Source organism: Canis aureus, chromosome 12, assembly GCF_053574225.1.
Source record: "Canis aureus isolate CA01 chromosome 12, VMU_Caureus_v.1.0, whole genome shotgun sequence".
In the NCBI taxonomy this organism is placed as follows: Eukaryota; Metazoa; Chordata; class Mammalia; order Carnivora; family Canidae; genus Canis; species Canis aureus.
The window spans coordinates 25,197,521-25,224,345 of NC_135622.1; the positions used below are offsets into that span (position 1 = coordinate 25,197,521).

At 45.0% G+C, this 26,825-nt stretch overlaps 2 protein-coding genes across 4 annotated transcripts; one reads left to right on the forward strand and one right to left on the reverse strand.

Moving 5' to 3' along the window:
- The first annotated feature begins 1,114 nt into the window (after positions 1 to 1,114).
- Positions 1,115 to 8,009, forward strand: MAT2A (methionine adenosyltransferase 2A). Its single transcript, XM_077843115.1, has 9 exons — positions 1,115 to 1,330; positions 3,504 to 3,581; positions 3,669 to 3,791; positions 4,294 to 4,406; positions 4,496 to 4,639; positions 4,805 to 5,023; positions 5,241 to 5,423; positions 5,574 to 5,707; positions 6,381 to 8,009. The coding sequence occupies exons 1-9, from the start codon at positions 1,240 to 1,242 to the stop codon at positions 6,481 to 6,483; spliced, it is 1,188 nt and encodes a 395-aa protein (XP_077699241.1). The 5' UTR covers positions 1,115 to 1,239; the 3' UTR covers positions 6,484 to 8,009.
- GGCX (gamma-glutamyl carboxylase) lies at positions 6,509 to 21,363 on the reverse strand. Of its 3 annotated transcripts, none has more exons than XM_077843111.1 (15): positions 21,205 to 21,363; positions 20,466 to 20,636; positions 19,149 to 19,307; positions 18,657 to 18,822; positions 16,760 to 16,838; positions 16,236 to 16,342; positions 14,982 to 15,145; positions 14,408 to 14,673; positions 14,127 to 14,258; positions 13,574 to 13,725; positions 12,978 to 13,147; positions 12,633 to 12,763; positions 12,204 to 12,351; positions 11,841 to 12,036; positions 6,509 to 11,377 (listed from the first exon to the last, which is right to left on the reverse strand). In XM_077843111.1, the coding sequence occupies exons 1-15, from the start codon at positions 21,245 to 21,247 to the stop codon at positions 11,185 to 11,187; spliced, it is 2,277 nt and encodes a 758-aa protein (XP_077699237.1). In that variant the 5' UTR covers positions 21,248 to 21,363; the 3' UTR covers positions 6,509 to 11,184. The 3 variants fall into 3 exon arrangements, with proteins under 3 accessions (XP_077699237.1, XP_077699238.1, XP_077699240.1); XM_077843112.1 differs by having other exon boundaries at positions 21,143 to 21,296; XM_077843114.1 differs by lacking the exons at positions 19,149 to 19,307; positions 20,466 to 20,636; positions 21,205 to 21,363 and adding an exon at positions 18,177 to 18,408 and having other exon boundaries at positions 18,657 to 18,806.
- Positions 21,364 to 26,825: the final 5,462 nt, after the last annotated feature.

The window sequence follows — 26,825 nt, forward strand, 5'->3', positions numbered from 1 at the left end:
TGTGGGCTCAAGTTTTGTTGTGTTCTTTTTTTCTTTTTTTTTCTTCTTCTCTCCCTCTAATTCCCTTCATGGGCAGAACTGGGACAGACGCAGGCGGATATTTTAAAGTGAAAGCTTCACGAAAGGCACCATTTCACCTTAGCAGGACATTTGCTTACTCACTTACAAAGGCTAACACAAGGCTTTTCCCCTCAAGTAAAAAGTCCAACAGTCTCCTCAACAGAGGATTGAAAGGACACCCTCCACATGGATCACTACCCGCTGACAGACACAGGAAAGTCTGCAAGCGCAAGGTCAGCCTCGCAAAGGGCCTCCCTTCTTGGGCCGAGAAGGCGGGGGCTGAAGGGGCCGGAGCGCGGGCCTCGCTGCACGAGCCACAAAGGGCAAGGGCCTCTCTCGGAAACTTTAGCGCTGGCGTGGAAGTACGAGGGCAATGGTTTACATCGATGGCAGAACTCTGGTTATTCTGCTTTTCGGCCATTTTTCACCATCGAGGCCTTAAGCACGAAATCCGTAGCAACCCTCAGGACCTCCAGCCGCCAGCAGGAGTGGGGCCGTGCGAAGTGACGCGCGCTGACCAGCCAAGATGGCCACTGTCTCAGGGCCGAGGGCCCCAGGCTCCCCGCCGCCAGGACATCTAAGGGCGGGCGGGGGGGGGGGGCGCCCGGAAAGACCCTCCCGGCCGAGCCTGAGGACAAAACCTCGGCCGATTCTCGCCGCCGCCGCCGGGGGACGCGGCCTCGCGGACAGATAGCCCGATCAACGGTCGGAAGGGAGGTGCCATGTCCCCGCAAGGGGAACGGGCGCACTAAGTCCTCCGCGCTTTGCCTCCCACTTCGGATCGGAAGGGTACAGGGGCCCCACCCACTCGCCTGTCCACCGAGCCCCTTGTTAGAAGCGCTCAGGGTAACTAAACACCCGCAGGAGGGTCGCGTCGCCTCCGCTCGCTCCCCCTGCCCCGCAGGGTGGTTCAGCCCGGGCTCCCCGGCCGCGCCCCGCCCCTCTGCCTACCCCCGCGCGAGTGGCGCATTGGCGCGCGGCGCCGGGGGGCGGGGTCCGGGCCGGGCGCGCGCGGGCGCTGTGTATAAATACGGGGCCGCATCGCCCGCCGCCTCGTTTGCTCCGCGCCGCCCGCCCGAGCACGGTAGGACGCTGTCTTCTGCTTGTGCATTTCGCAGTCGTCGCCTCGCCGCTCCCTTTTTTCTCAACGCCACTTAGCTCACCGCTACGAACACCAACATGAACGGGCAGCTCAACGGCTTTCACGAGGCGTTCATCGAGGAGGGCACATTCCTCTTCACTTCAGAGTCTGTGGGGGAAGGCCACCCAGGTGAGGTGACGGGCCCTGGAGCGAAGTGAGGGGCGGGGCGTGGGCCGGGCCGGGCCGGCCGGGCCCCGCAGGTGGCAGTGCCCACGCTGGTTGCCCTCGCCCGGCGGGCGGTGGGAAGAGCGGCGGCCGCGCGCTTTCCTCGTGGTGCCGCCGGTGCCGAGCGCGTGGCCGCCGCTCCCCTCCCCCTTCCCTCCTCTCCTCTCCTCCCATCCGGCCGCGCGCCTCGGCATGCGGAAGATTCCAGAAAACGAGAAGGGCGGGGGCCGGGGCAGCTGTGCTCCACTCGGGGAGGGCACTATTTCCTCATCTCCGCCCCGCCGTCTGAGAGTCCTCGAGTGGGCCGCCGGCCCCGAGCGCTCGCGTCCGGGCCTCGGGAGCGCGCGCCCCGCATTGCAGCCGCAACCACGTGTTTGCCGCATGTGGCATCTGGGCTAGGGGGAGCCGTCTGGCTACCGGCGCGCTCGGGTGTGCGGACGAGGGGGCCCAGGCCACCGGATGGCTCCCGTTTCCGTTAATTCCTTGTTTTGGGCCATTACGGCTCCCAGAAGACGTTGGCCGTGCCCTTCGGCAATATATGGCCTTGCCGTCAAGGTGACAGCCTCCAACTAAATATAGCGCAGGTTGGGGAAGGCCTTTCCTTATTTGGATGGCGTTTGAAAAGGATAGGAAGCATGAATTAAGCGTAAGCTGTCATTGCGTTGGATTTCCCTTTAAAGTCTTTGGTGCTTTACCGTCAGGCAAGGTTTTACCGAACAGTTCCTTCTCCGGGCTTTGTCCACTAGTCCGCCATTATGGAGATCAATTTACACGTGAACGAGTGAAGCTATTTCAAGGAACTCTGAATCTCAGCCTGAAAACATCATCTGATGAAGATCACTATTTAGCTCTATTGGTTCTGCCTTTTCTTAGGATAACCAGGATGACATAGTTATCTAGTCGAATGGTTTTAAGGATCCATTTCTGTATACTAAGTCTACTGTGCCTCTGATGAAATCCCACAAGCATCAGCCTAGTGGTGTAGGAGAGGACAGACATCAAGATCCTGATTAGGGAAGGTCAGGTGTTCTGGTGTGGGTTACCCACTTTCCCTCAGTGTTAAGAACTTCACACATATTTGACCCACCTTTTACTAATATAATCACTTAAGTCACAGGCATTTATAGCAGTTCATAAAATAAGCCTTGATCTTCCCACTTGACTGCGATATACATTTTGCTTTAGTTACGGATGGTTGTAGAAAATTCAGGAAAGTGGTAGCTCAGGGGGAGGTATTTCTGTTCTCTCACTTTTTAATAGATGGCAATACAGTGGGGAAAGAAGGATTCAAAATACATTTGGATATTTTTCAGTTTGTTCAGCTCATGTTCCTGGACTACACCTCTGGCAAAATAAATATTTTATTCCTTCTGTTTGTAAAGTGTCCTTTCATTGTTTTTGACTCTTCAATTGACATTATCTTTTGTTGCTCTGATTAGTGTTCCTTAGGATCAGGGAGAAATTGATAACAAGGAAAAAAAAGTTCCAACTTTCTGGTTGGTTAGATTTATAATGAAGACTTTAAATTTGGGGGATAAAATGTAAGTATGATTGTCCTTGAAGAATAACACTGTAGAGTGAAATGTTTCCCAGCTTTGCTTTGGGATTTGAATATAAACTATTCTGCTTTAATTTGATTAATTTCAATTATGTGCCTGTACTTAGTTAACAGTGGAAATTGTATTGCCTGGGAACTTAATTTTTCAAAATGTTTGAAATACTTTAGAGATGGGATGAAGTCCTTCAAAGGTTAAGGTGCATGTATCACAGGTTAAGTGTATTAAACGTGTTGGGCATTCTGGCTAATCTGAGTCGGTGAGCTTGTGGTTCATCTATATTAAGACTGGTGTCAAGTTTTCAAGTAATATGCAGCATTACATCCAGCGTTTATTCTTCAGGCACATGGTTTCTGGTAAAGCTCTGCTTTGATTAGACAGCGGTTAAGATCTCCGTACTTGAAATACCATTGAATTGTATGATTGAAAATGGTTAAATTGGTAAATCTTCCATTCTGTAGGTTTTACCACAATTTTTAAAAGCTCTCCCAAAGATCTGTACAGCAGTAATTATAAGGCTGCATGACCTACTTCCATTGATAAGATAAAGAGATTGAGCCAGGAATTTCTTTTTCCCCCAGATAAGATTTGTGACCAGATCAGTGATGCTGTCCTTGATGCCCACCTTCAGCAGGACCCTGATGCCAAAGTGGCTTGTGGTAGGTTCTAAACACTGCTTATCAAGGTAACATCAAGAAAACTACTTTGTAAGAGTGACATCTGAGTGTGAACTTATCTTTTATTAGAAACTGTTGCTAAAACTGGAATGATCCTTCTTGCTGGGGAAATTACGTCCAGAGCTGCTGTTGACTACCAGAAAGTGGTTCGTGAAGCCATTAAACACATTGGATATGATGATTCTTCCAAAGGTGTGTTTTAAGGAGTTGGCTTTTCTAAGCTCATTTTCCCAAATATTTTCAACCCTCTTTAGCTCTTAGTTCCTGCTAACCTGTAATTCCAGTTGTACAGTGTTATTATCCCTTTTGTTCCAGCCCTGTTCTCTGAAAGTTCTAAGTGTTGCTACAGGTTTCCCCTCATCCAAAAATAGGACATTTCTTAAGAAATTTGTAGGCCGAAACAATGCAAAGCAAGGCTTCACTTTTACAATAGACATACGTTGTTAGTACATAGTTTTTTCATAAAAGCAAAAATCCTGCATATTTTTTTTTTTCAGTTAATGAAAACAAGTACTAGTGTAGGTCTTTTTGTTAAAATGAGTGAAACACTATTGAAAAGTGTGTGTGGGGGGAGGGGGGTATCTGGATTTGATTTCTTTAGTAGTAGTTAAAATTCCAGATACTTGTAAATAGAAGGCATAGGTATTGCCATGGCTCCTTTTTTTTTCTTTTTAAGGTATTGTTTTGTTTTTAGGGTTTGACTACAAGACCTGTAATGTGCTGGTAGCCTTGGAGCAACAGTCACCAGATATTGCTCAAGGTGTTCATCTTGACCGGAACGAGGAAGACATTGGTGCAGGGGACCAGGTACCTTGGTATAGAGTCTGTCTGCATCTCTTCTATCATTAAATTCTGAAGCTTGGACTGATCACATTGGTGACTTTTTCCTTTTTTAGGGTTTGATGTTTGGTTATGCCACTGATGAAACTGAGGAATGTATGCCTTTAACTATTGTCTTAGCACACAAGCTTAATGCAAAACTGGCTGAACTACGCCGCAATGGTACTTTGCCTTGGTTACGCCCAGATTCTAAAACTCAAGTAAGTGATGATTATAAACCTGGATTGCATTGGCCCAGAACGTCAGTAAAGTTGTTTAAAGCTGAGAAAAAACAGTATTTATCCTTTGTATTATAACTTAGCTTTGTCTTGGTTCTCTGTCCTGTCTAATAAATTGATGTTCTGGTCATGTGGTTTGCCTTCAAGGTGACTGTGCAGTACATGCAGGATCGAGGTGCTGTGCTTCCCATCAGAGTCCATACAATTGTTATATCTGTTCAGCATGATGAAGAGGTTTGTCTTGATGAGATGAGGGATGCCCTAAAGGAAAAAGTCATCAAAGCTGTTGTACCTGCAAAATACCTTGATGAGGATACAATCTATCATCTACAGCCAAGTGGCAGATTTGTTATTGGTGGGCCTCAGGTAAGGCTTTATAATACAATTCCATTTACTTTTTTTGAGTTCTGTAACGGTTACTTGCAGATTTGGCTACTACCACCTTTTTCTGGATTTTTATAAGTCTGCATGTGAATCTTCTGAGGATATTTGAGTGACAGAGAATAGGTGTTTAACAAACCCGACCTAGAACCATTTATTGGAAAGCACTAGGTATAAAGTGACTTAAATCCTGTAATTTCAGGGTGATGCTGGTTTGACTGGCCGGAAGATCATTGTGGACACTTACGGCGGTTGGGGAGCTCATGGAGGTGGTGCCTTTTCAGGAAAGGATTATACCAAGGTGGACCGTTCAGCTGCTTACGCTGCTCGTTGGGTGGCAAAATCCCTTGTTAAAGGAGGTCTGTGCAGAAGGGTTCTTGTTCAGGTATATACTCTTTTATATAACTGGGAGTGACTAGAAAGGCATGCAAGTGGGAGGGCATTTAGCGTAGTATTTCTTTTTTAAATGCCAGCATGTTACATAACTGTGTGGGTCTTTTAATCACTGACTCTTATGACATTTGAATCCTTTTAGGTCTCTTATGCTATTGGAGTTTCTCATCCATTGTCTATCTCCATTTTCCATTATGGCACCTCTCAGAAGAGTGAGAGAGAGTTATTAGAGATTGTGAAGAAGAATTTTGACCTCCGCCCTGGGGTCATTGTCAGGTAAAGATGGTAAAGCCTATTGCTAGTGAAAAATGAGGGTGTGGGTGCGTGTGTATATAGGAGATATATTCAAATCCGAGAAGGTGAAGGTGTGAAGACTCAAGTGGGGAAATGTTTTAATTCCTGGAACTGTTGATGTTATCTTTAAATTGCCTTTAGTAAAGGCTTATATTAAGAAAAATCTAAAATTAACAGTGTTCCATGGCTTAGACTAACCACCCTAACCACCCTAAAAAGAAAGTCTTCCACATTTGATACGGGGATTTGTGCTTGTGTTATTTAAGGATGTGTATTTTACCTAAAAGAAATTAGTGTACAGTTAAGTGGGATATCAAGGCTGCTATAAAAATAAACAGGGTGTGGGCATGGGACCTTGGTAAGTATGCCATAATCTCAGATGAGCTTTTGATACTTGGAATTTCTCAGAATAATGACAAGTTTTCATATTTGTTGAGCCAAGGATGGAAAAACAAGAACTATAGTTACTAATAAGGACTGTGCGAGGAGTTTGGACACCAGGGAAGTAACAAACACTTCTGCCACAAACTTTTTTCCTAGCAAACCCCAGAGAACTGAACTCATTTGCCAGAACTCTTGAAAATGAGTCTTGCTGATTGTTTTGCTTTATTTTAATTGAATGCTACATATTAAGTTACGGACTTGTATATTCCAGGGATCTGGATCTGAAGAAGCCAATTTATCAGAGGACTGCAGCCTATGGCCACTTTGGTAGGGACAGCTTCCCATGGGAAGTACCCAAAAAGCTTAAATATTGAAAGTGTTAGCCTTTTTTCCCCAGACTTGTTGGCGTAGGCTACAGAGAAGCCTTCAAGCTCTGAGGGAAAGGGCCCTTCTTCCTAAATTTTCCTGTCCTCTTTCAGCTCCTGATCAGTTGCAGTCACTCTAGTCAATGACATGAATTTTAGCTTGTGTGGGGGACTGTAAGTTGGGCTTGCTATTCTGTCCCTAGGTGTTTTGTTCACCATTATAATGAATTTAGTGAGCATAGGTGATCCATGTAACTGCCTAGAAACAAACCAACAACACTGTAGTAAATAATGCTTTTTGAAATTGAACCTTTGTGCCCTATCACCCAACCTTCTAAAATCCTAATTGCATTGACTTCCCCACCAAATGCTGAAAATGTCCTGTAATGTGCACGTAAAGTACTTGTAGTTCCATTATAGCCTCTGTCTGGCAATGCCATAGCCCTGTCAGCATGAATTTGTAATGTCTTGAGCTCTATTATGAATGTGAAGCCTTCCCTTATCCTCCCTATAACTTGATCCATTTCTAATTATGTAGCTCTTTGTCAGGGAGTGTTCCCTATCCAATCATTCTTGCATGTAACGCAAGTTCCAGTTGGAGCTCTAGCCTGACATTAAAAAAAAAAAAAAAAAAGGCAGTTACCATTAAACCATCTCCCTGGTGCTTATGCTCTTAATTGCCATCTCTTAAATAGCACCAAATCAAAATCTCTCCACTTTCCAGCTGTCTTTTGGAGGACGTACGTAATAAGGTTTTTACTTAGTAAACCAATCCTATGCATGGTTTCAGCACTAGCCAAACCACCAACTCCTAGCTCTAGAAAAACAGGCACTTGGCACCCTTGTGATGTCATACAGAGAAGTCACAGGGCAGTACCTGAGGGTCTGTAGGTTGCACACTTTGGTACCAGATAACTTTTTTTTTTTCTTTATAAGAAAGACTGAGTACTCCACACTGCACAATAATTCCTCCCAGGGTTTTAACTTTGTTTTATTTTCAAAACCAGGTCCAATGAGCTTTCTGAACAGCTGGTGTAGCTACAGAGAAACCAGCTTCCTTCAGAGAGCAGTGCTTTTGGCGGGGAGGAGGAAATCCCTTCATACTTGAACATTTTCTAATTGCTTATTTATTGTATTCTGGGGTATGGCGTAAGTACAGAGAAGCCATCACCTCAGATGGCAGCTTTTAAAAGATTTTTTTTTTTCCTCAACACCATGATTCCTTTAACAACATGTTTTCCAGCATTCCCAGGTAGGCCAAGGTGTCCTACAGAAAAACCTTGGGTTAGACCTACAGGGGGTCTGGCTGGTGTTAACAGAAGGGAGGGCAGAGCTGGTGCGGCTGGCCATGGAGAAAGCTGACTTGGCTGGTGTGGTACAGAGAAGCCAGCTTGTTTACATGCTTATTCCATGACTGCTTGCCCTAAGCAGAAAGTGCCTTTCAGGATCTATTTTTGGAGGTTTATTACGTATGTCTGGTTCTCAATTCCAACAGTTTAATGAAGATCTAAATAAAATGCTAGGTTCTACCTTAACTGTGTCCATTATTCTTTAAAAGTGTTTTGGTATGCATATGCTCTGAGAACATATTCTTTATCCCTGAATAATTGTAATCTTTTGCCTGGTTCAGGGAAATTACCTCAACTCCTTTCATCCATTACTGCAAACATTTTAACAGGTTTGTAAATTCATACCTAGCACTAAGAAAAATGCCCAAAATTTGAGGTGTTCATCCATCATTGCCATTTTGGCTGATGCAATGGTCAAAATCCATATGTGCTTATTGCAGCAGCCACTGAGCTGCCAATGTCTTAAAATTGCCTGATTAAGGACCTAAAACATGGAATGGGAATGTTCAATCTTAAACCCATTCCTTTTTAGCTTTTCAATGTGGAAAAACAAAATGAGTTTTTGTGCCTTAAGTATTAATCCCTTTATTATAAACACATGTTAAAGGCGGCAGGTGACACACAGTTGGCAAAATTTTTGAAGAGTGGTAAGGGGCTTACAAAACATCCATTTTATGTTAAAGTGGAAATTTGAACATCAAATTAGTGAAGATGCTGTACGTTTCTAAAGCCTTTATTCTTGTAGAGGTTTACTACACAAGACCTTGAACCATCCCTTTTTAAGCCTAGGAGCTAAAGTACAGCAGCCACTTGGCACATGTTTACACTGGCATGTATGAAGTAAGTGGTGGTTCAACCTTTTTAATTGACCTGTAATGACTCAATGCTTGATTACACTTATTTGGAGGCTTAAACTATGTTGGGAGAAGAGGCAAACCAATCTTGAGTGAAAGTCTCAATTTTTTTAGAGAACAATGTGTTGCTGTCAAATAGCAACATGGCTGGCCAAACGGAATTGGGGATGAGCTGGCTGCCCATTGGCTGGTGGGATAGCACCAGAGAAATTAAGGTTAGGTTCAATATTTGCTAGGAAGATGCCGTACCTTGAGAAGCTCTAAACTAAGAAGGATCTTTGTAAAGGCCTGTCTTCTGTGTAACAAAAAAATTAAGGTTTAATAAATAGTAACCAGCCCCAAGAAGAGCAACCAAGGTGTCAAGGTGATGGTGACTGCAAATGGTTGAATATCAAAAGTATGCAACGTTATGGAATAAACCTAAACTGTTTGGGTTAGAAGGAAATATGACCTATGAAGTTTTGAAGGGATGACTTGACAAGGGATAAAAGATCCAAATGCTGGGAGTGGAGTAGAATGAAATGGAATACTAAAGCCTGGCTAAAAGGAGGTTGATAGCCCATTCCTAGAATTGCTGCACAGGACCAGATTCCTCCTGAAATGAACTCATTTATTCCTTTGAGCTTTTCTTAAATGTATCAAGATAACCACCTTTCTGCTGCATCTCACCCCAACACTTTCATTGGAGAAAAGGTGGCATACTAACGGTTTTGGGATAGCATCCTTGCCTATATTAAAACTAGTTTGGTAGGAGTCCCTTTCCCTAATGAACTACTTTTCATACCAGTCAAGTAATGAATGGGTGGGAGAGTTGGGGGTCAAGCGCAGGGGAACAAAATAGAGCTGAACTCCCTGGCAAAGGACATTGTGCCAAAGTATATTGTCACTGAGATCAACAAAACTTAAAAAAACACTTTCCCTCACATTGCTCTTACCAACCTGTGGCACAGCTACTGGCTAGCTAACCCACAAAATGCCTTGTAGGAATCCGGTCAGGCCCAACCTGCACAATTGCATCTGATCTGGCCTTTTAACTGAATTCCAATATAAAGGCTGAAAGAACACAGAGGTAGTAGAGATGAATAGATTGAAGAGGTAGAATTGATACAACTTGGAATTTAAGAAAGGTGATAAAAAAGGATGAATCAAGGCTGAAGATTCAGATGACAAAAAAAAAGAAAAAAGAAAAAGATGCAGTTGCCATTCACTAGTAAAGGAGATGCAGGTCTGAGTTGGGGATGAACAGAAGTTCTGTCTAGGACAGAGTGAAAGCTTTGTGAGATCCCCAAGTGGAGCTAGTTAGGTCTATAGGTATATGGCACAAGGAAGCAAGCTAAGCAGCAGCATAATCATCCTGAAGTGTGTATAGGGAGAAGGCAGCTGCCTAGTAAAGAACCACTATCTGAAGAGGTGGGCGTGGGGTGGGGCATGGGAAGAGAAACCTGAAAACATGAGATGCAATTCTTTATCAAAATTACTGGGACTGCCAATTTACTGCTAGTCTTTGCTATGAGGCCATGAGCACCCAAAATAGAAGCCTTTGGGTTTTCCTTTTTTCTCTATGCATTTCTCACTTGCTAGCCCAATGCCCAAGGAATTGAGGTGCTTCCTCAATCACACCCTGTGCATCCAAACCTACAAAATAACTTCAAACATGTTCTAATCCATCACCAAGTTTGGTTAATTCTTACATCATCACATCACTTTCTTCTCACCAAAGGCTAGAATAATGCTAAATTAACACTAAGCTTGAGAGAGCTACTACTACCAATCATCTAAATTTCCTTATTAGTTTATCTTTGTCCTATTCTCATTGCTGCTAGTGAAAAACTGGCTGTCCCCATAATAAGCACAATGAAGGAGAGAAGAGAAAATTACTCTCTGCATTCAGAACTTAATCACCATCTTAATCTTACCTGTAACTAAGACAAATTTTAGTCTACACTATTTCATAATTATTGTCAGTGATTCTGCAAATTGCAAGAGGCAGGGTATGCGACCCTAAGTCAAACAGACAAAATTCAAACCATCAATACATCTCTTATTAGGTGTTGTCTTTGAGCAAATTTATCTCTGAGCCTCACTTCTTCCAACTGTAAAATAGGGCTAATGGCCAGTAAGGACTAAATGCAGTAACACAGGCAAAATGCGTCACACAGTGTCTAGCATATAACAAATAACTTGAGAACAGGCACTATTGTCATCATGGTACATTAAATCTTTTTCGCTAAGGGGCCAGTCACTTTAAACCTGACTCTTACCCCTTCTTATCCTAGAAGGGCATTTTCATATTGATTTTAAACCCCTCCTAACCCCTCAACCTTGATGTGATAAATCTTATCCTTGCTTCACTTCCTTGGCTCCTCTAAGATATCTTCTCTGAATTTAAAAGAACTATAAACAAGGAGGAAAAATGTCTAAAATAACCATTTCTTCACATTTCCACTGCATAGGTTAATGGTCCTATGACTGGTTGCTCCCACATCTGTATCCAACATCTGCCCCAGTCAGAACTCTGAGTGGACAGGGTCAGAATTCAGCTCAGAAGGATTAGAATTTGAAGAATCTGTGTTTGAATGACCCGACTCTCCAACTGGCTCAAAGGGTCGCAAGTTTGCATAAGTCACCTCTTGGGCCAGCTGCTCCAGGGAAGGGCGACCTAATGCCAGATTTCGAAGTGAGATACAAGTCATCAGGAAGCTGAAAAAGAGGAAAAAGGCCACACAGTCCAAACTCCTGCTTCTATGTAGGAATTCCTGCCAAAGCCCTTAGGATTCCCTGGTCCTACGTCCTCTCATTTAGGCATAAGTGAAAATATCCCCACAGTGACCCACCCATCCCAGCTGGAAGGGCATCCCACTCTTTATATGGTCTGGTAAAGGATTCAACAGTGGAATAGGAATAATCCTATTATTGGTGACAGGATGAGGCAAAACAAGACAGCAGGCCATCAGACAAAGGTCATTTACTCTTTCCATTAAACCAGGGAAAGGAAACTGGAGAGGGGGAAAAAGATTTTCCCCAATGAAAAGACTGTCCTTTCCTGGGAGTGTGTCCTGTCCCATCCTCCTACCCCTGGCCCCATTACCTTTACCAGAGAAAAGTTACCCAACTTACCAACATCTTGATGATAATGACCAGTACTGCTGTGGGTAAAACTTACCTGCGGCGAAAGATATAGAGCTTCCGCAGCAAGAAGCGGGAGAGCCGCTCATGGAATGGGGTATTTCTCCGGCGTTCAAGCTCTTGGAGCCTTCGCTGGCGTCTAAGAAAGGTCTGAACCAGAGGTGTTGGCTCAGGGCCCCCTTGCACTTCCCCTTCCAGCAGAGGCTGCAGCTCTGGAGGTAAAGGCCCCGTTTCTGCACAGAAGATGGCAAAAAGAGTAATCACTGAGATCATTCTGTTTTAGAATTCTCCTTTCACCAGCCAGAAGCTTCAAGTTCATTCTCTGATGGCTAGATCCTCAATCACAACCCCGATTTCTCATAACCAGGAGCTTTCCCAGCCCAACTCTTTATATACTCACCAGTTCCATTCTCCACCTTCTCTTTTAATTCTTGCAGATATGCCAGGTCTTGCTCCAGTGCAAGCTCTGTAGTATTGACGTAGATGTACATGTAGCAGGAAGGACCGGGTGATATCGTATACACCTTATGGTACTCTCCAGCAGGCAGCTGACAAACGGGAAGAAATGGATATATTTCACTCTCTGATCTTTCCCTCGGCAGCCTACGGGCTTCCTACAATACCCACCGTACCCCAATCCACTCCCACCCTGCCCCGCCAAGGCATCTTTCTTCTGTGTTTTAGAGTCCAAAGGAACTGACTTCTGGAATCCTGGATAAAGAGGTTCACAGCCCCAAGGACCCTTGCATTTTGATCTCCCTTTTAAGCCTATAATAAATTAACTCCGTTTATCTAAATTTTTCTGCCATTGTTAACTGCAGCGAAATACCTGCATTTTTTCTCCCTCGTGAAGAGTCTGATTCTTCTGTTCTGCCACCAGCTCTACAGTCACCTCCCCTTGCAGCAGCTGAATACTAGTGTTGCCTAGGTCTTCACTCACAAAATTCTCCAGGTGCAGCCCTGCCAGGGGCAACAAAGTTCCCTATCCCATCTTATGGAAGACAAAATCACCCCCAGCCAGAATGGAGACATCACACCTTTACTGCTGCCACCAGTCAGGTTTTAAGAACCTTCCTCCCACCAGGAATGCCCTATCCCCCTCGCCACATGCAGTGTCCTCAGCCAAGGAAGCCACAAAGAAAGGCAGCAAAGCTTTCTTTGCTTTCCTCCATACCAGGGAAATCTGCAATGAAGACCACCTCTGTGTGGTTGTCCAGGCTACTCTTGATTTCCTGTAACTTGGTCCTCCAGGGAGACAGGTCCATCAACAGTGGCTGCAGCCAAGGTGTACGCTGGAAGGGGGACCAGGCGGCCTGCACAATGTCCACACGAGGGTCAAAAATCCTTAGGAAAGAAAACCATGTTCTAAGGAGACCACAGCCACCTACTCACCAGAATTTCTGGTTTTGTTCCTTTCATCACTATTCCCACACAGAGGGAACAGGGTTTCCAGATAGAAGAAATGGCTTATGTCACCATGTCTGAGGGCAGAGAAAGAAGAAAGAGATTCTGGAGCATAGGGAAGAATGAAAGTTAGTGGCCACCTGAGAATTGTGTTAACAGCTTAAAAAAAAAAAAAGGTCAGTTACCTTTCCTTCTGGTTGATGGTGCCCCCTGCTGGAAGCAATCAGCTATGCCCACAACCAGGCGAACAGGGACATGCACCAGAGGACAGCCTTTCAAGCAAGACAGCACTGGGGAGCATGGGCTATTCGTCTCGGCAAAAGGAGTGGGACTTCCATTTCCCCCTTCTCTGTCCCCCTTGCCCACCTCTGCTGGAAGCGGTCATTGATGGAGACCCAAATATCAAAGTAGATCTGGGGCTCAGTGACATTGTACTTGGGAAGCAGGTGGCTCAGGCAAGTGGCATATTGCTTCAGCATGTCTGCATGATCCTTCCATCGCCGGCTCTGCGTGAATACCTGCCCCAAACCCCCACATTAGTCCCACCTCATCATTATCCACCTCTCGGATAGGTCATGCAATGCACTGCCAACAGCACTAAGAGATCCCTGCCTGGTGCCTGTTTTGAGCAGGAAACACACACACACAAATGCACCCCAGCCCCCCTAAACGTCTTTGGGGAAGAATTTTTCACTACTAGGCTTTTTATACTTACCTTTCCTAAATCTAATTTCAATTCAAAGGAAATGAACGGCACTGCCGTATTTCAACTTCTACAAAAGAAGGGTCGGTCAACCTGGCTCCTGAGAAAGGGCGGAGTGGACCCAAATGTGTTTTATCATTACGTTTCGGAGGGAATCAGACCCCGACACTCCAGGGAGCTCTGAGGAACTTAAGTGGTCAGCACCACACATCTTACCCCAGGGTTAAGGTAGCCCAGCTCGCCAGTGCGGCCGTCCCGGTAGGTGATCTTCACGTGCTGGTGGGAGCGCGAGTGCACCATCATGTCCCAGGAATAGCCATACAGCCCATTTGTCCAGTTGTTATAGCCCTGAGAAGGTAGGGCAGCAGCAATCAGCCCGACAGTTCTCCTATTTAACTCCATCCTCAACCAACGCAGCGCTTGCAAACCAGCCCCCACACTTCCCCTACTGCTCTGCCCTCCGCCACTTCCCCAGCTAACCCCCAGCCCACACATACCTGGGTGAGGAAATGGGAATAGGGCAGGAAGAGCTGCTCCAGGAGGTAGAGCAGGGTGAAGGCAGCACTGAGCCGATGGCGCAGCCCTGGCTTCTGGCCACCTTTGGCCCGGCTCCTCTTATACACGCAGGACATACTGGGCTGAGGGGCAGCTTTGAGGGGCAGCAGCTCCTGCAGCCTTTCGGGGAATCGAGATACTAGCTTCCGGGGCCACTCAGGGGAGCAGAAGAGAGGGCTGCTGGCCAGCATGACATAGGGGAACATGCCTAGGAAAGAGCAGGGAGAAAATAAGTGTTTCAGATGCTGGGTTCAGCGGGGTGAACATGGGTAGTCCCCTCAACCCCCTCTCCTTTGAGAAACCTCTCCCAAGTATTCCACTTGTGATGAAAGAAGCTATTAGCTAGAGTAGTCGGAGTTCCCCGAGATTCCTTACTTGGCAACATTCTAGCTGAGCCCAGAGGCCCTGGTTCTCACCGCCTGTTTATTGCCATTTCAGGGACTGCATCCCCGTGTCCCACTGTCCGCACCTGCACACCTGTGGCTTCCCACCTCCTACCAGACCACAGGTACTGACCGATGCTAAAAAGCTGGGAATTCATGCAGTGGAAGTAGGACACGAAGAGGAGACCAATGGACCTCGAGGCATCAAAAAAGAGCAGGAAACCAGCTGAGAGGTCAAGCAGCAATCCGCACCAGTGTACCACTAGTAGACTGGTCATCTCCTCGGACAATACTAGTCTGCAGACACCAGATACAAAGATCAAAGGTCAGGCACCAGCCCACTGGGGAACCCAGCATTTCCAGCACATTCACAGCAAAGGTACCTCTGCCACCCTGTCCTCACCAGAGGAAGTACCCCAGTAGGCAGATAGAGGAACTCCACATGAAGACACCTATGGGAGAGTTTCCAAGAACCTTTCATTTCCACACACTTTAGGTGTTCGATTTTTTTCAATATACCATATGTGATAACCAAGGACAGATTTCCTAGGGCAAATCTGACTGAGAATGAGTGTTTGGGGGTGGGGCGTGGATTCTTCAATTCTTCACGGAGGTTATAAAAGAAGAAACTTTAAAAGGTAAATGTCTAATTAACATAGTAAAGTCAAATGTTTGGAACTGGAAAATAACAGGGAAGAGGAAAAAAGAAAGTAAAATATGAGGAATGAAAAAATGGAAGGCAGAAATCGAGAGGCAAACCTCTGTTTTTTAAAGAGTTAGCAACAATGGGTTTGTCAGGACTAGGATGCTGACCGTCCTTTTCTTTTTTTTAAATAAGATATTATTTATTTATTCATGAGAGACACAGAAAGAGGAGGAGACACAGGCAGAGGGTGAAGCAGGTTCCTTGTAAGGAGCCCGATATGGAACTCAATCCCAGGACCTCAAGATCACAACCTGAGCCAAAGGCACTCAACCCTTGAGCCACACAGGTGCCCTGCCTGCCTTAGAAGATGGACAGTACACTGGCCAAGGTATCCTGGCAAGAGGCTAGGGTGGCCACACAAGGCACGGCACCACCCTTGGTGGCTGCTGAGAACACCAACTCATTCACCAAGTCACCTTATTCTGATTTTCCTTTCCTCTTTTAGTTTTTTTTCCCTTCGTTCTTGCCCATACCGTACATCTCCCAGGGGCTGGGAGGACCTAGATGTTTTGGTATCACTGACTATGCCTTCTGCTGAATAGATAGATGAATGGACAGAGGAAAGCCTGTGGCAAATCCCGGTAAAGCAGGAACAGCAGCCATTACGACAGACCCGAGGGAGGCGAGGCCCCCACTGTGCACCTGTGCCCCAGTGAGAACTCGGCCCTCACTGCCACTCACTTGAAGGGACTGAAGAGCCAGTGCCGGGACAGATACTCCATAGAATAGCCTTCAACCCAGTCTGCGTCCAGCTTTTTCACACCCGCAATGAAGTACACAATGAAGATCTGCCATCGCAAAATGTAAAATGAACGTTCAAACCAAAAAGAACCTTGTTTTCTAAGAGTATCAAAAATAACATGCGTTCTGATCAGAGTTCAGGGCCTATGGAAGATTAGATTCATTCAATTCACTCATCCAACAAGTATTTATTGACATTCTATCAATGCCAGGCACAGTATTAGGTACCAGGGAAAGTCATGAAGCCTGGATCTCTCATAATGATGCTAATCTAGCAGGGAAAAAGTTCTCTCCTTCCATGACGCAATGAGAGAACCCACAGACTAGGGGACTGGAAACAGTCAGCCTTGCTTTCCAGCAAAGGGGAAGAAAGGGAAGATCCAGGGAGGCGGAGTACAGTACCAGGAGGGCCATGCTGACAGTGGCTGTCAAAGAACACTCCCCTCTTTCCTAAAATTCCATACCTGGCCACGTAGCATGGCATAGTTCCAAAGGGGCACATGGGCATTCCGCTTACGAGCATTCAGCAGGCCGTCCACAGACCTGCACCAAGGGAAATAAAGATTAAGGAGAACTTCTTAGCCCAGTACATTTCTACTTTTCGTTTTTAAGTGTAATTTTCTATCCCGGGATATCTCCCATATCCTGTCTCGACCTCTGGGCTATTCTGAGGCTCTTGAGAATCATATGAGCAAATTTAACAGTGATCATTTTAAGTTGTAACAGAAAGATTACTAGTGAGTTATAACAACAAACAGTTCCATGTTTACCATTAGTTAGTAAATTAATTTGTCTTCATGTAACAAATCAGGAAAAGGATTACTAGAATATGCTAGAATATGATTGAATTTGAAAAATAATCAATTTGAGGGAGTATTTAAAAAGGTAAAGGTGTATGGAAATACATAGTGCATTTAAGAAAAAAAAATTATCTAAGGCAAACTTTTTATAGACCTAGATGCCAGGATCTACTGCTGGAAAGTACCTGCTAACAGCTTACCTTGAGAGAGAACTGATAAGCCTAAGATACTAAGACTAGACACATTCTGGGGAGGCAGAAGCAAAGCAGGTTTGAAGAAGACAATGATTGAGCAGAGAAGTTGGCGAAGGAGCAGCTTACACTTATGGTTAAGAGACCTGGAATCTATGGTCAAGGAGACCTGGATTCTCACTTGTGTCTCTTACCCTCATAGGTGACCTTAAGCAAATCCTGTACTTTCCTAGGCCTAAGCTTCCACTTCTATAAATAGAGCAGCACTATGGGCCTCATGGCATTGTAATGAGGAAAAATTTTAAGTGTTTAGTCTAGTGCCTCACCAAATGGAAAGCCCTCAGTAAGGGAAAAGTATTTTTTCAAATTGTGGAAAAATTATAAAAACGAAATTTTTCAGAAGTATTCTGTCAAAATTGTCTCTTAATTTTATATTATCAGAGCTGGGCATTCTGAACAAGTTTAAAGGTTTACAAAAAGGCAGCTCGGGTGGCTCAGTGGTCTAGTGCCACCTTCAGCCCAGGGTGTGATCCAGGATCAAGTCCCGTGTCGGGCCCCCTGCCTGGAGCCTGCTTCTCCCTCTGCCTGTCTCTGCCTCTCTCTCTGCGTGTTTCTCATGAATAAATAAATAAAATCTAAATAAACAAATAAACAAACGTCTACAAAAGGGGTATCTATAGGCATAATTAATGACTGATAAATCACTAACAAAGTCAACGTTTGAGATTTTTCTCCTATACTCATCTTACTAACATGTCATATTTGCATATTTGTTTTTCACTTAATAGGAAGAATCCCTAGAGGTCATCTGCTCTGCCACCCTATCTCCAAATAACTTCACTACCTCCCCTGAGAGATGGTCACCTAAGCCAGAGGTTGGGGAGGGTTACCTCCTCCCAGGACAGCACTGCTGAGCAGCCCTGGTGGGCCCTCTCCTTCTGACATGACTCTGCCTCACAGCAACTTCTACTCTTGGCTCTAACTCTGCCCCTCTGGGCTCACACAGAGGAAGTCTGCTCCCTCTTCCACATGACCACCCTTGAAGTATCTGAAAACATCTATGTCTGGCTTTAGTCTTCTCTTCTTCTAAATGGGTTACAGGAAGTGGATAGATCAGGGCACCTAGGGAGATATGGAAAGAGTAAAGGGGGTGGGAATGGAGCCATTTTGTTTTTTGTCATCCCACGTGCCCCAACCTAACTGACCCTTCCCCCTCCCGAATTCATCCAAAGTGTGACCCTGTAACCACACTTTACAAAGCATGGTTGAAAATATGCTTGCTGGGGCATATTCTAGGACCTCACCGGGCTCCTACCACTGGTCACCATCCTGACCCAGCCAACCCCTCCCCCTTTCCCCTAGATTCATACCAGTAGTGGTTTGCATCCATGAATGTCAGCTGAAAGGCCAACAAACCATACAGATAGGAGTGGTTGTTCCATGACGTCTTGTCCAGGAGAAACACATACCAGTATGGCAGCAGGAATAACACACAGCTTATCCGGTAGCACAGGCCCAGCATCATGCCCAGTGCCCCTGGGATTTGTGAGGGAGAGGATTAAGAGGTCAAAGGGTCACCACAGGCCCAGCTCCCCCAGGACAGGCTGTGGGTGGGATTAAGAAAAATCATTGGACATTTTATAATTGTTAAACCAAATAAAAATCAAATGTTATTTTAATACTTTAAAAAAGACTTATGAGGTCACAACTCAGATGACACACAGGTCAGTAGGATGAAATTATGAGTCACAGCAGAAGGGAAATAATGAACCCAAGACTTTGGTCATTCACCAGCATGCTTTGTATTTCTGGGCTTTAGGGAGGCCAGTCAATTCTCCCATCTCTCCCATACTTTCCCTCACCCAGAAACATGATGGTATAGACAAGATACATCCAGTCAAGTGGTAGTGGTTGCAGGGCATTCAGCAAGGGGAAGCGGCACACATCCAGCCCGTCCAGGTATCTTCGGTCCAGGGAACTAAGTCCCCGCTCTTGGGGAATGTCCAACACCATCATCAGCCCTGAGAAGGCAGTTAGGGAGGGGCTGTTAGGCCTCAGCAAAGGAAGCAGTAGAGTATACTGGAATATAGCTGGATGCACTCAACTCCAGGGTCAGACTTTTTACCTAACCCTGGCTCTGCCATTTATTCATTCAATTTATAATAATTACTGAGTGCCTACTCTGTGCTAGGCATTATGCCAGTTTTGTGACCTCAGATGGCCACTGTACCTCACTGAGCCAATTCCTCATTCCCTATGTGAGAAAGGGACTCATAATATTCTACAGGGTTACCAGGATAATTAAGTGAGAAAAGTGCACAGAATGCTAAAAAAGCTGTTCAGGATTTGATTTTTTTTTTTTTTTTTTTTTTTTTAGGATTTGATAATTTAAGGTCTGTCCTACCAGCCCAGAAAAAGTGTTCTAAGGTGGTGTATTTCAACCTTCTCCACTTCCCAGCACACCCAGAAAACAGTATTTGGCTTACCACACTAGAGCAAACAGAAGGGGCTACTCAGGTCAAGAAGCCAGTTCCAGTTAAGGCAGGGTTTCTCAACCTCAGGACTACTCACATTTTGGGCTGGTTAATTATTTGCCAGGAGGGACTATCCTGTGCATTGCAGGTCACTTAGCAACATCCCTGGATCCTTAGCAGATAACAGTAGCCAATTTCCCTTCCCCCAATCTGTGACAAATAAAAATGTCTACAAATATTGCTAAATGTCCCCTGGAGAGCAAAACTGCCACCAGTTGAGCTACGGGGACTAAGATCTCACCACATCTGTAACCAATTCCAAGCATACATGCTGTGGCCCGAGTTAGGAAACTCTGGATTAAGTTGTCACAGCCAAAATGTCTACCCTGTCACACCTGCTATTTCTCTGAGGTCTAGTCCTGAGTAGTTACTGGGCAACTTCAGGCTACAAGCAAGATGGGTCTCTGTTCCTCTGCCTCTGTATTCCCTATGGCCTCAGATCAAGGCATTTGTAGCCTCCAAACCCTAATCAGGGGCGACAATGCTGGATTTGATCCTAAACTCCACAAAGATCTCTTCCAGGATATCTTCAGGTCTGGGGAAAAGGGAGGCAAGTCACTAAGTAAGTAACCCAGAAACGCACAAGGGAGGATGGTTATTCTCCCACCCACCACCACACTGGCCCCTCCCAGAAACTCGATTTACCAAAGAGAAAACGGAAGACGGCCAGGCTGGCAGGATCCGTTGGTCGATTCAGCAGAGTTACCAGTCTTCCCCAGCTGGAAACATCTGTCCACTCAAACCCCAAGAGCTTCCCCATTCCGCTGCCCTGACCGGGCCCTTTAGACTGTCCAGCCTTGTCTTTCTGTACTTTATCTGCAGGCAACAAACAAAGTGTGTGTGCAACTGTGGGGATGGAAGTGCTTTAAAACTGGCTCCGCCCCATGGGGGACACCTGGGTGCCTCAGCGGTTTAGGGCCTGCCTTCAGCCCAGGGCGTGATCCTGGGGACCCGGGATCGAGTCCCACCTTGGGCTCCCTGCATGGAGCCTGCTTCTCCCCCTGCCTGTGTCTCTGCCTCTCTCTCTTTCTCTCTGTATGTCTCTCATGAATAAATAAATAAAAATCTTTAAAAAAAATAAATAAAATCGGCTCCGCCCCAAATCACAGAAAATACGGCCCCAACAGCCCCAGGGTTTCTGCCTACCAGGGTTCTCCCACTGATTTCTGACTACTGGAAACACCCTTGCCGTGCAGCCTCTCCTGGATCTCCCAGTTCCCAGAACCCCTCTCAGACCACAGTCCCCTCACCGCAAAGCTCCCCGAGTGGGACTGCAAGCTTGCCCCACAACCCCCTTCCCGGGGCCCCACAGGGCATCCTACCGCCCCCGCCCCTTTGAGTCAGCGCCCCTCTCTCCGTCGCACGGGAGGACTCTTGAGCCTACGTGAGTCCGGCGGGCCCCGCGCGGACCGGGCCGACGCCGCCATGGGTCCGCGGAGGGAAGACGGCCACCGCACGAGCGCCCAAGCAGGGACCGTCGCGTCGCGTCGCGTCGCGTCGCGAGGAATCGCTGCCCTAAGCCCCACCTCCCCGACACATCAGCCCGCGCGCGGCCGGCCGGAAAGTGCCGGGACTGTCGTGAAGGGCTCTCGCCGGCGGCGCCCGCTCCCTGCTTGGCGGCAGGGGGCGGAGCGAGGGGGAGCCCAGGGGCGCGGGCTGCTGTCGCCTCACGAGGTGACCCGGGAGGAGGGAGGATACTCCCTGACCCGCGTGTCTTCAGCAGTCAGATCAGTCTTACCCCGAAGCGTCCCAAAGCCTGACGCTTTCAGCCCTAAAAAGTCAGTTCTGACCATTTCCCTGGGCCCCTCCCGCCCCATGAGGTCTCCTCCAAATTGTGTCCCTGCAGTGAGTGCCCCCAGACGTGAGCGAAGCGGGTGTAAATGTCCAGCTCTTCTTCAGACAGGCTGACCTCCGAGTTGAGGACGCAGCTGCAAGCGCTGTCCTGGCGTAGGGAGAGGGTGCGAGTTCTCCTTTATTCTCTCCTCCAGTACCAGCCGGGAACCAGGGGTTTGAAATCAGCTGGGGAAACCGGGACGCCCCTGCAGAGGGGATGTAGAATAGGGGCAGAGCGCAGAGTGTGTCGTCGATCGGGGAGGTTCCTAGAGGTGAGGCTTGAGCAGCACTGCCGCATCTAATTCTCTGCCCTGGAACTGGCCAGCAGGATCACAGGAAGGCATCCTAGAATAGCGGTTCTCACATTTTCTTGGTGTCAAGGACACTTTTACGCTGCTACACATTATTGAGAACCCTAAAGAGCTTTTATTTATGTGGGTTATATTTTTCCGCGTTTACCATATTGGAAATTTACACTGAGAAATGTTTAAGATATGTGTTGATTAGAGGGCAGCCCAGGTGGCTCAGCGGTTCAGCGCCGCCTTCAGCCCAGGGCGTGATCCTGGAGACCCGGGATGGAGTCCCACGTCGGGCTCCGTGCATGGAGCCTGCTTCTGCCTATGTCTCTCTCTCTCTCTCTCTCTGTCTCTCATGAATAAATAAATAAAATCTAAAAAAAAAAAAAGGTATGTATTGATATACTTAAAAACAGTAATGAACCCATTACATGTATACATAAATAACTTTTGTGGAAAAGGTATATTTTCCACAAAAATTGCACAAGTAGTACTATATTGTTTTACATGCATAGCTAATGTCTGGGGGCGCCTACGTGGTTCCCTCCGTTAAGCGGCTGCCTTCTACTCAGGTCATGATCCTGGGGTCCTGGGATCGAGCCTTTCATCTGGCTCCCTACTCAGCGGAGAGCCTGCTTCTCCCTCTCCCTCTGCTGCTCTTCCTGCTTGTACTCTCTCTCTAATAAATAAATAAAATCTTTTCTAAAAAGCTAATGTCTGGCTTAATTGGAACAGCTGGATTCTCCTATCTGCTTCTGCATTTGATCTGCTGTTCATTAAAGTACATGAAGGAAATCTGGCCTCACAGATACTTATTTGGAAAAAGGAAAGGTATTTTAATGACCTTTTTAGGTAATTGCGGGTATCCTCTGATACCACACCTAAACTTTATAAAAAGTGGTAGTTTTTCAGTTGGATATGGAATCTGAAACCATATCAATGAACCTTATGCTCTGTCACATTAAAATCATTGGTATATCTTGCACTTTGAACGAACCTTTTACAAAATCATACAATTGTTATTTGGAAAACATTGGTTCACTGAGTTACACTGCTCTTCCAAATGCGGAGTCGCTCTCTCTTTTTTTTTAATTTATTAAAGATTTTTATTTATTTATTTATTCATGAGAAACACACACAGAGAGAGGCACAGACAGGCAGAGGGAGAAGCAGGCTCCATGCAGAGAGCCTGACGTGGGCCGGGATCCCCAGGATCACGCCCTGGGCTGAAGGCGGCGCTAAACCGCTGAGCCTCCCGGGCTGCCAAATGCGGAGTCTCTTAACTGTGTTAGGAAGCTACCAGGCTCACAGTGGCAGATAACAGGTTTTCCAAAATTCAAATTTTTATTTGAAAGCTCAAATTTTATCATTGGCAACAAATACTGTCTATTGTTTTCCCTGAAGGAACCGCCTTTCATTTTTTGAAAAAATATCTGCCAAATGTGCCAATTTGAATAACCATAGTTTGTCTAATATCCACAAGTAAAATGATGTTTCATTTTTTTTTAAAAAAAGAAAAACAACAAAGGTACTCAACGTCTTTTATTAGGGAATTGCAAATTAAAACAACAATGAGATAATCATTAAAATGGTTGCAATCGATGACACTAAACTCATATCTCTCAATAGTAACTCTGAATGTGAACGGGCTTAATGACCCCATCAAAAGGCGCAGGGTTTCAGACTGGATAAAAAAGCAGGACCCATCTATTTGCTGTCTACAAGAGACTCATTTTAGACAGAAGGACACCTACAGCCTGAAAATAAAAGGTTGGAGAACCATTTACCATTCGAATGGTCCTCAAAAGAAAGCAGGGGTAGCCATCCTTATATCAGATAAACTAAAATTTACCCCGAAGACTGTAGTGAGAGATGAAGAGGGACACTATCTCATACTTAAAGGATCTATCCAACAAGAGGACTTAACAATCCTCAATATATATGCCCCGAATGTGGGAGCTGCCAAATATATAAATCAATTATTAACCAAAGTGAAGAAATACTTAGATAATAATACACTTATACTTGGTGACTTCAATCTAGCTCTTTCTATACTCGATAGGTCTTCTAAGCACAACATCTCCAAAGAAATGAGAGCTTTAAATGATACACTGGACCAGATGGATTTCACAGATATCTACAGAACTTTACATCCAAACTCAACTGAATACACATTCTTCTCAAGTGCACATGGAACTTTCTCCAGAATAGACCACATATTGGGTCACAAATCGGGTCTGAACCGATACCAAAAGATTGGGATCGTCCCCTGCATATTCTCAGACCATAATGCCTTGAAATTAGAACTAAATCACAACAAGAAGTTTGGAAGGACCTCAAACACGTGGAGGTTAAGGACCATCCTGCTAAAGGATGAAAGGGTCAATCAGGAAATTAAGGAAGAATTAAAAAGATTCATGGAAACTAATGAGAATGAAGATACAACCGTTCAAAATCTTTGGGTTGCAGCAAAAGCAGTCCTAAGGGGGAAATACATCGCAATACAAGCATCCATTCAAAAACTGGAAAGAACTCAAATACAAAAGCTAACCTTACACATAAAGGAGCTAGAGGAAAAACAGCAAATAGATCCTACACCCAGGAGAAGAAGGGAGTTAATAAAGATTCGAACAGAACTCAACGAAATCGAGACCAGAAGAACTGTGGAACAGATCAACAGAACCAGGAGTTGGTTCTTTGAAAGAATTAATAAGATAGATAAACCATTAGCCAGCCTTATTAAAAAGAAGAGAGAGAAGACTCAAATTAATAAAATCATGAATGAGAAAGGAGAGATCACTACCAACACCAAGGAAATACAAACGATTTTAAAAAGATATTATGAACAGCTATATGGCAATAAATTAGGCAATCTAGACGAAATGGACGCATTCCTGGAAAGCCACAAACTACCAAAACTGGAACAGGAAGAAATAGAAAACCTTAACAGGCCAATAATCAGGGAGGAAATTGAAGCAGTCATCAAAAACCTCCCAAGACACAAGAGTCCAGGGCCAGATGGCTTCCCAGGGGAATTTTATCAAACGTTTAAAGAAGAAACCATACCTATTCTCCTAGAGCTGTTTGGAAAGATAGAAAGAGATGAGTACTTCCAAATTCGTTCTACGAGGCCAGCATCACCTTAATTCCAAAACCAGACAAAGACCCCACCAAAAAGGAGAATTACAGACCAATATCCCTGATGAACATGGATGCAAAAATTCTCAACAAGATACTAGCCCATAGGATCCAATAGTTCATGAAGAAAATTATTCACCATGACCAAGTAGGATTTATTCCCGGGACACAAGGCTGGTTCAACACTCATAAAACAATCAGTGTGATTCATCATATCAGCAAGAGAAAAACCAAGAACCATATGATCCTCTCATTAGATGCAGAGAAAGCATTTGACAGAATACAGCATCCATTTCTGATCAAAACTCTTCAGAGTGTAGGGATAGAGGGAACATTCCTTGACATCTTAAAAGCCATCTACGAAAAGCCCACAGCAAATATCATTCTCAATGGGGAAGCACTGGGAGCCTTTCCCCTAAGATCAGGAACAAGACAGGGATGTTCACTCTCACCACTGCTATTCAACATAGTACTGGAAGTCCTAGCCTCAGCAATCAGACAACAAAAAGACATTAAAGGCATTCAAATTGGCAAAGAAGAAGTCAAACTCTCCCTTTTCGCCAATGACATGATACTCTACATAGAAAACCCAAAAGTCTCCACCCCAAGATTGCTAGAACTCATACAGCAATTCGGTTGCAATCCAAAGCATCATCGATAACAAATGCTGGTGAAGATGTGGAGCAACAGGAACTTTACTTCATTGTTGGTAGGAATACAAAATGGTACAACCACTTTGGAAAAAAGTTTGGCAGTTTCTTATAAAAGTAAACATGCTTTTACCATATGATCCAGCAATTGAGCTCCTTGGTATTTACCCAAATGATTTGAAAAATTATGCCACACAAAAAGCTGTACACAAATGCATAGCAGCATTATTCATAATTGCCCAAGCTCAGAAGCAACCAAGATGTCCTTCAATAGGTGAATGGATAAACAAACCAGCAAATTCATACAGTGGAATATTCAGTGGTAAAATGAAATGAGCTATCAAAACACAAAAGGATGAGGTGGACCCTTAAATTCAAATCCCTAAGTGAAAGAAACCAATCTGGAAAGGTTACATACTGTACATATAATCCAAACTGATATACTGGAAATGGCAAAACTGGTTTTAATGCAAAAGATCAGTGGTTGCCAGGAAATGGGGCATACATTGCCAAAACCCATGGAATGTGAACCCTAACATAAACTATGGATTCTCTTGATAATCATCTATCAATATTAGCTCATCAATTGTAAAGCAAATATACCACACTAGTGCAAGATGTTACTAATGAGAGAAAAATGGGAGAGTGCTAAGGGGTGTGTGGAAACTGTCTATGCTACTCAAAAAAAAAAAAACTCTGTTAATTTAAAAACATTACTTCAGCTCACAGCTTACTGACACAAGTGCTTTTTCTAGGAACAACTGTGAAGACAGCCATCATACTTGGGTATGCAAAGTGTTGTGTATTTCGCATTTCTTCACACAAAATAGTTAAGGATGTGTGCTCCAGTGTCAAAAATTAATAAAATAAATAATTCGTACTGCTTCATTAGAGACATTGAAAATGGCGTTTTTTGAAAATGCAACTGTTTAAGGGGGAATAAATGCATTGAATACTACTACAATTTGGTGCCACTGGCTCTTTCCTGCTAAGTTGCCAACAGTTTCATTAACTCCCAATTGCTTTTGTATCATCAGCACAAATGGCAACATAGTTAAAAGGACAAATAACGTATCAGTATTAATATA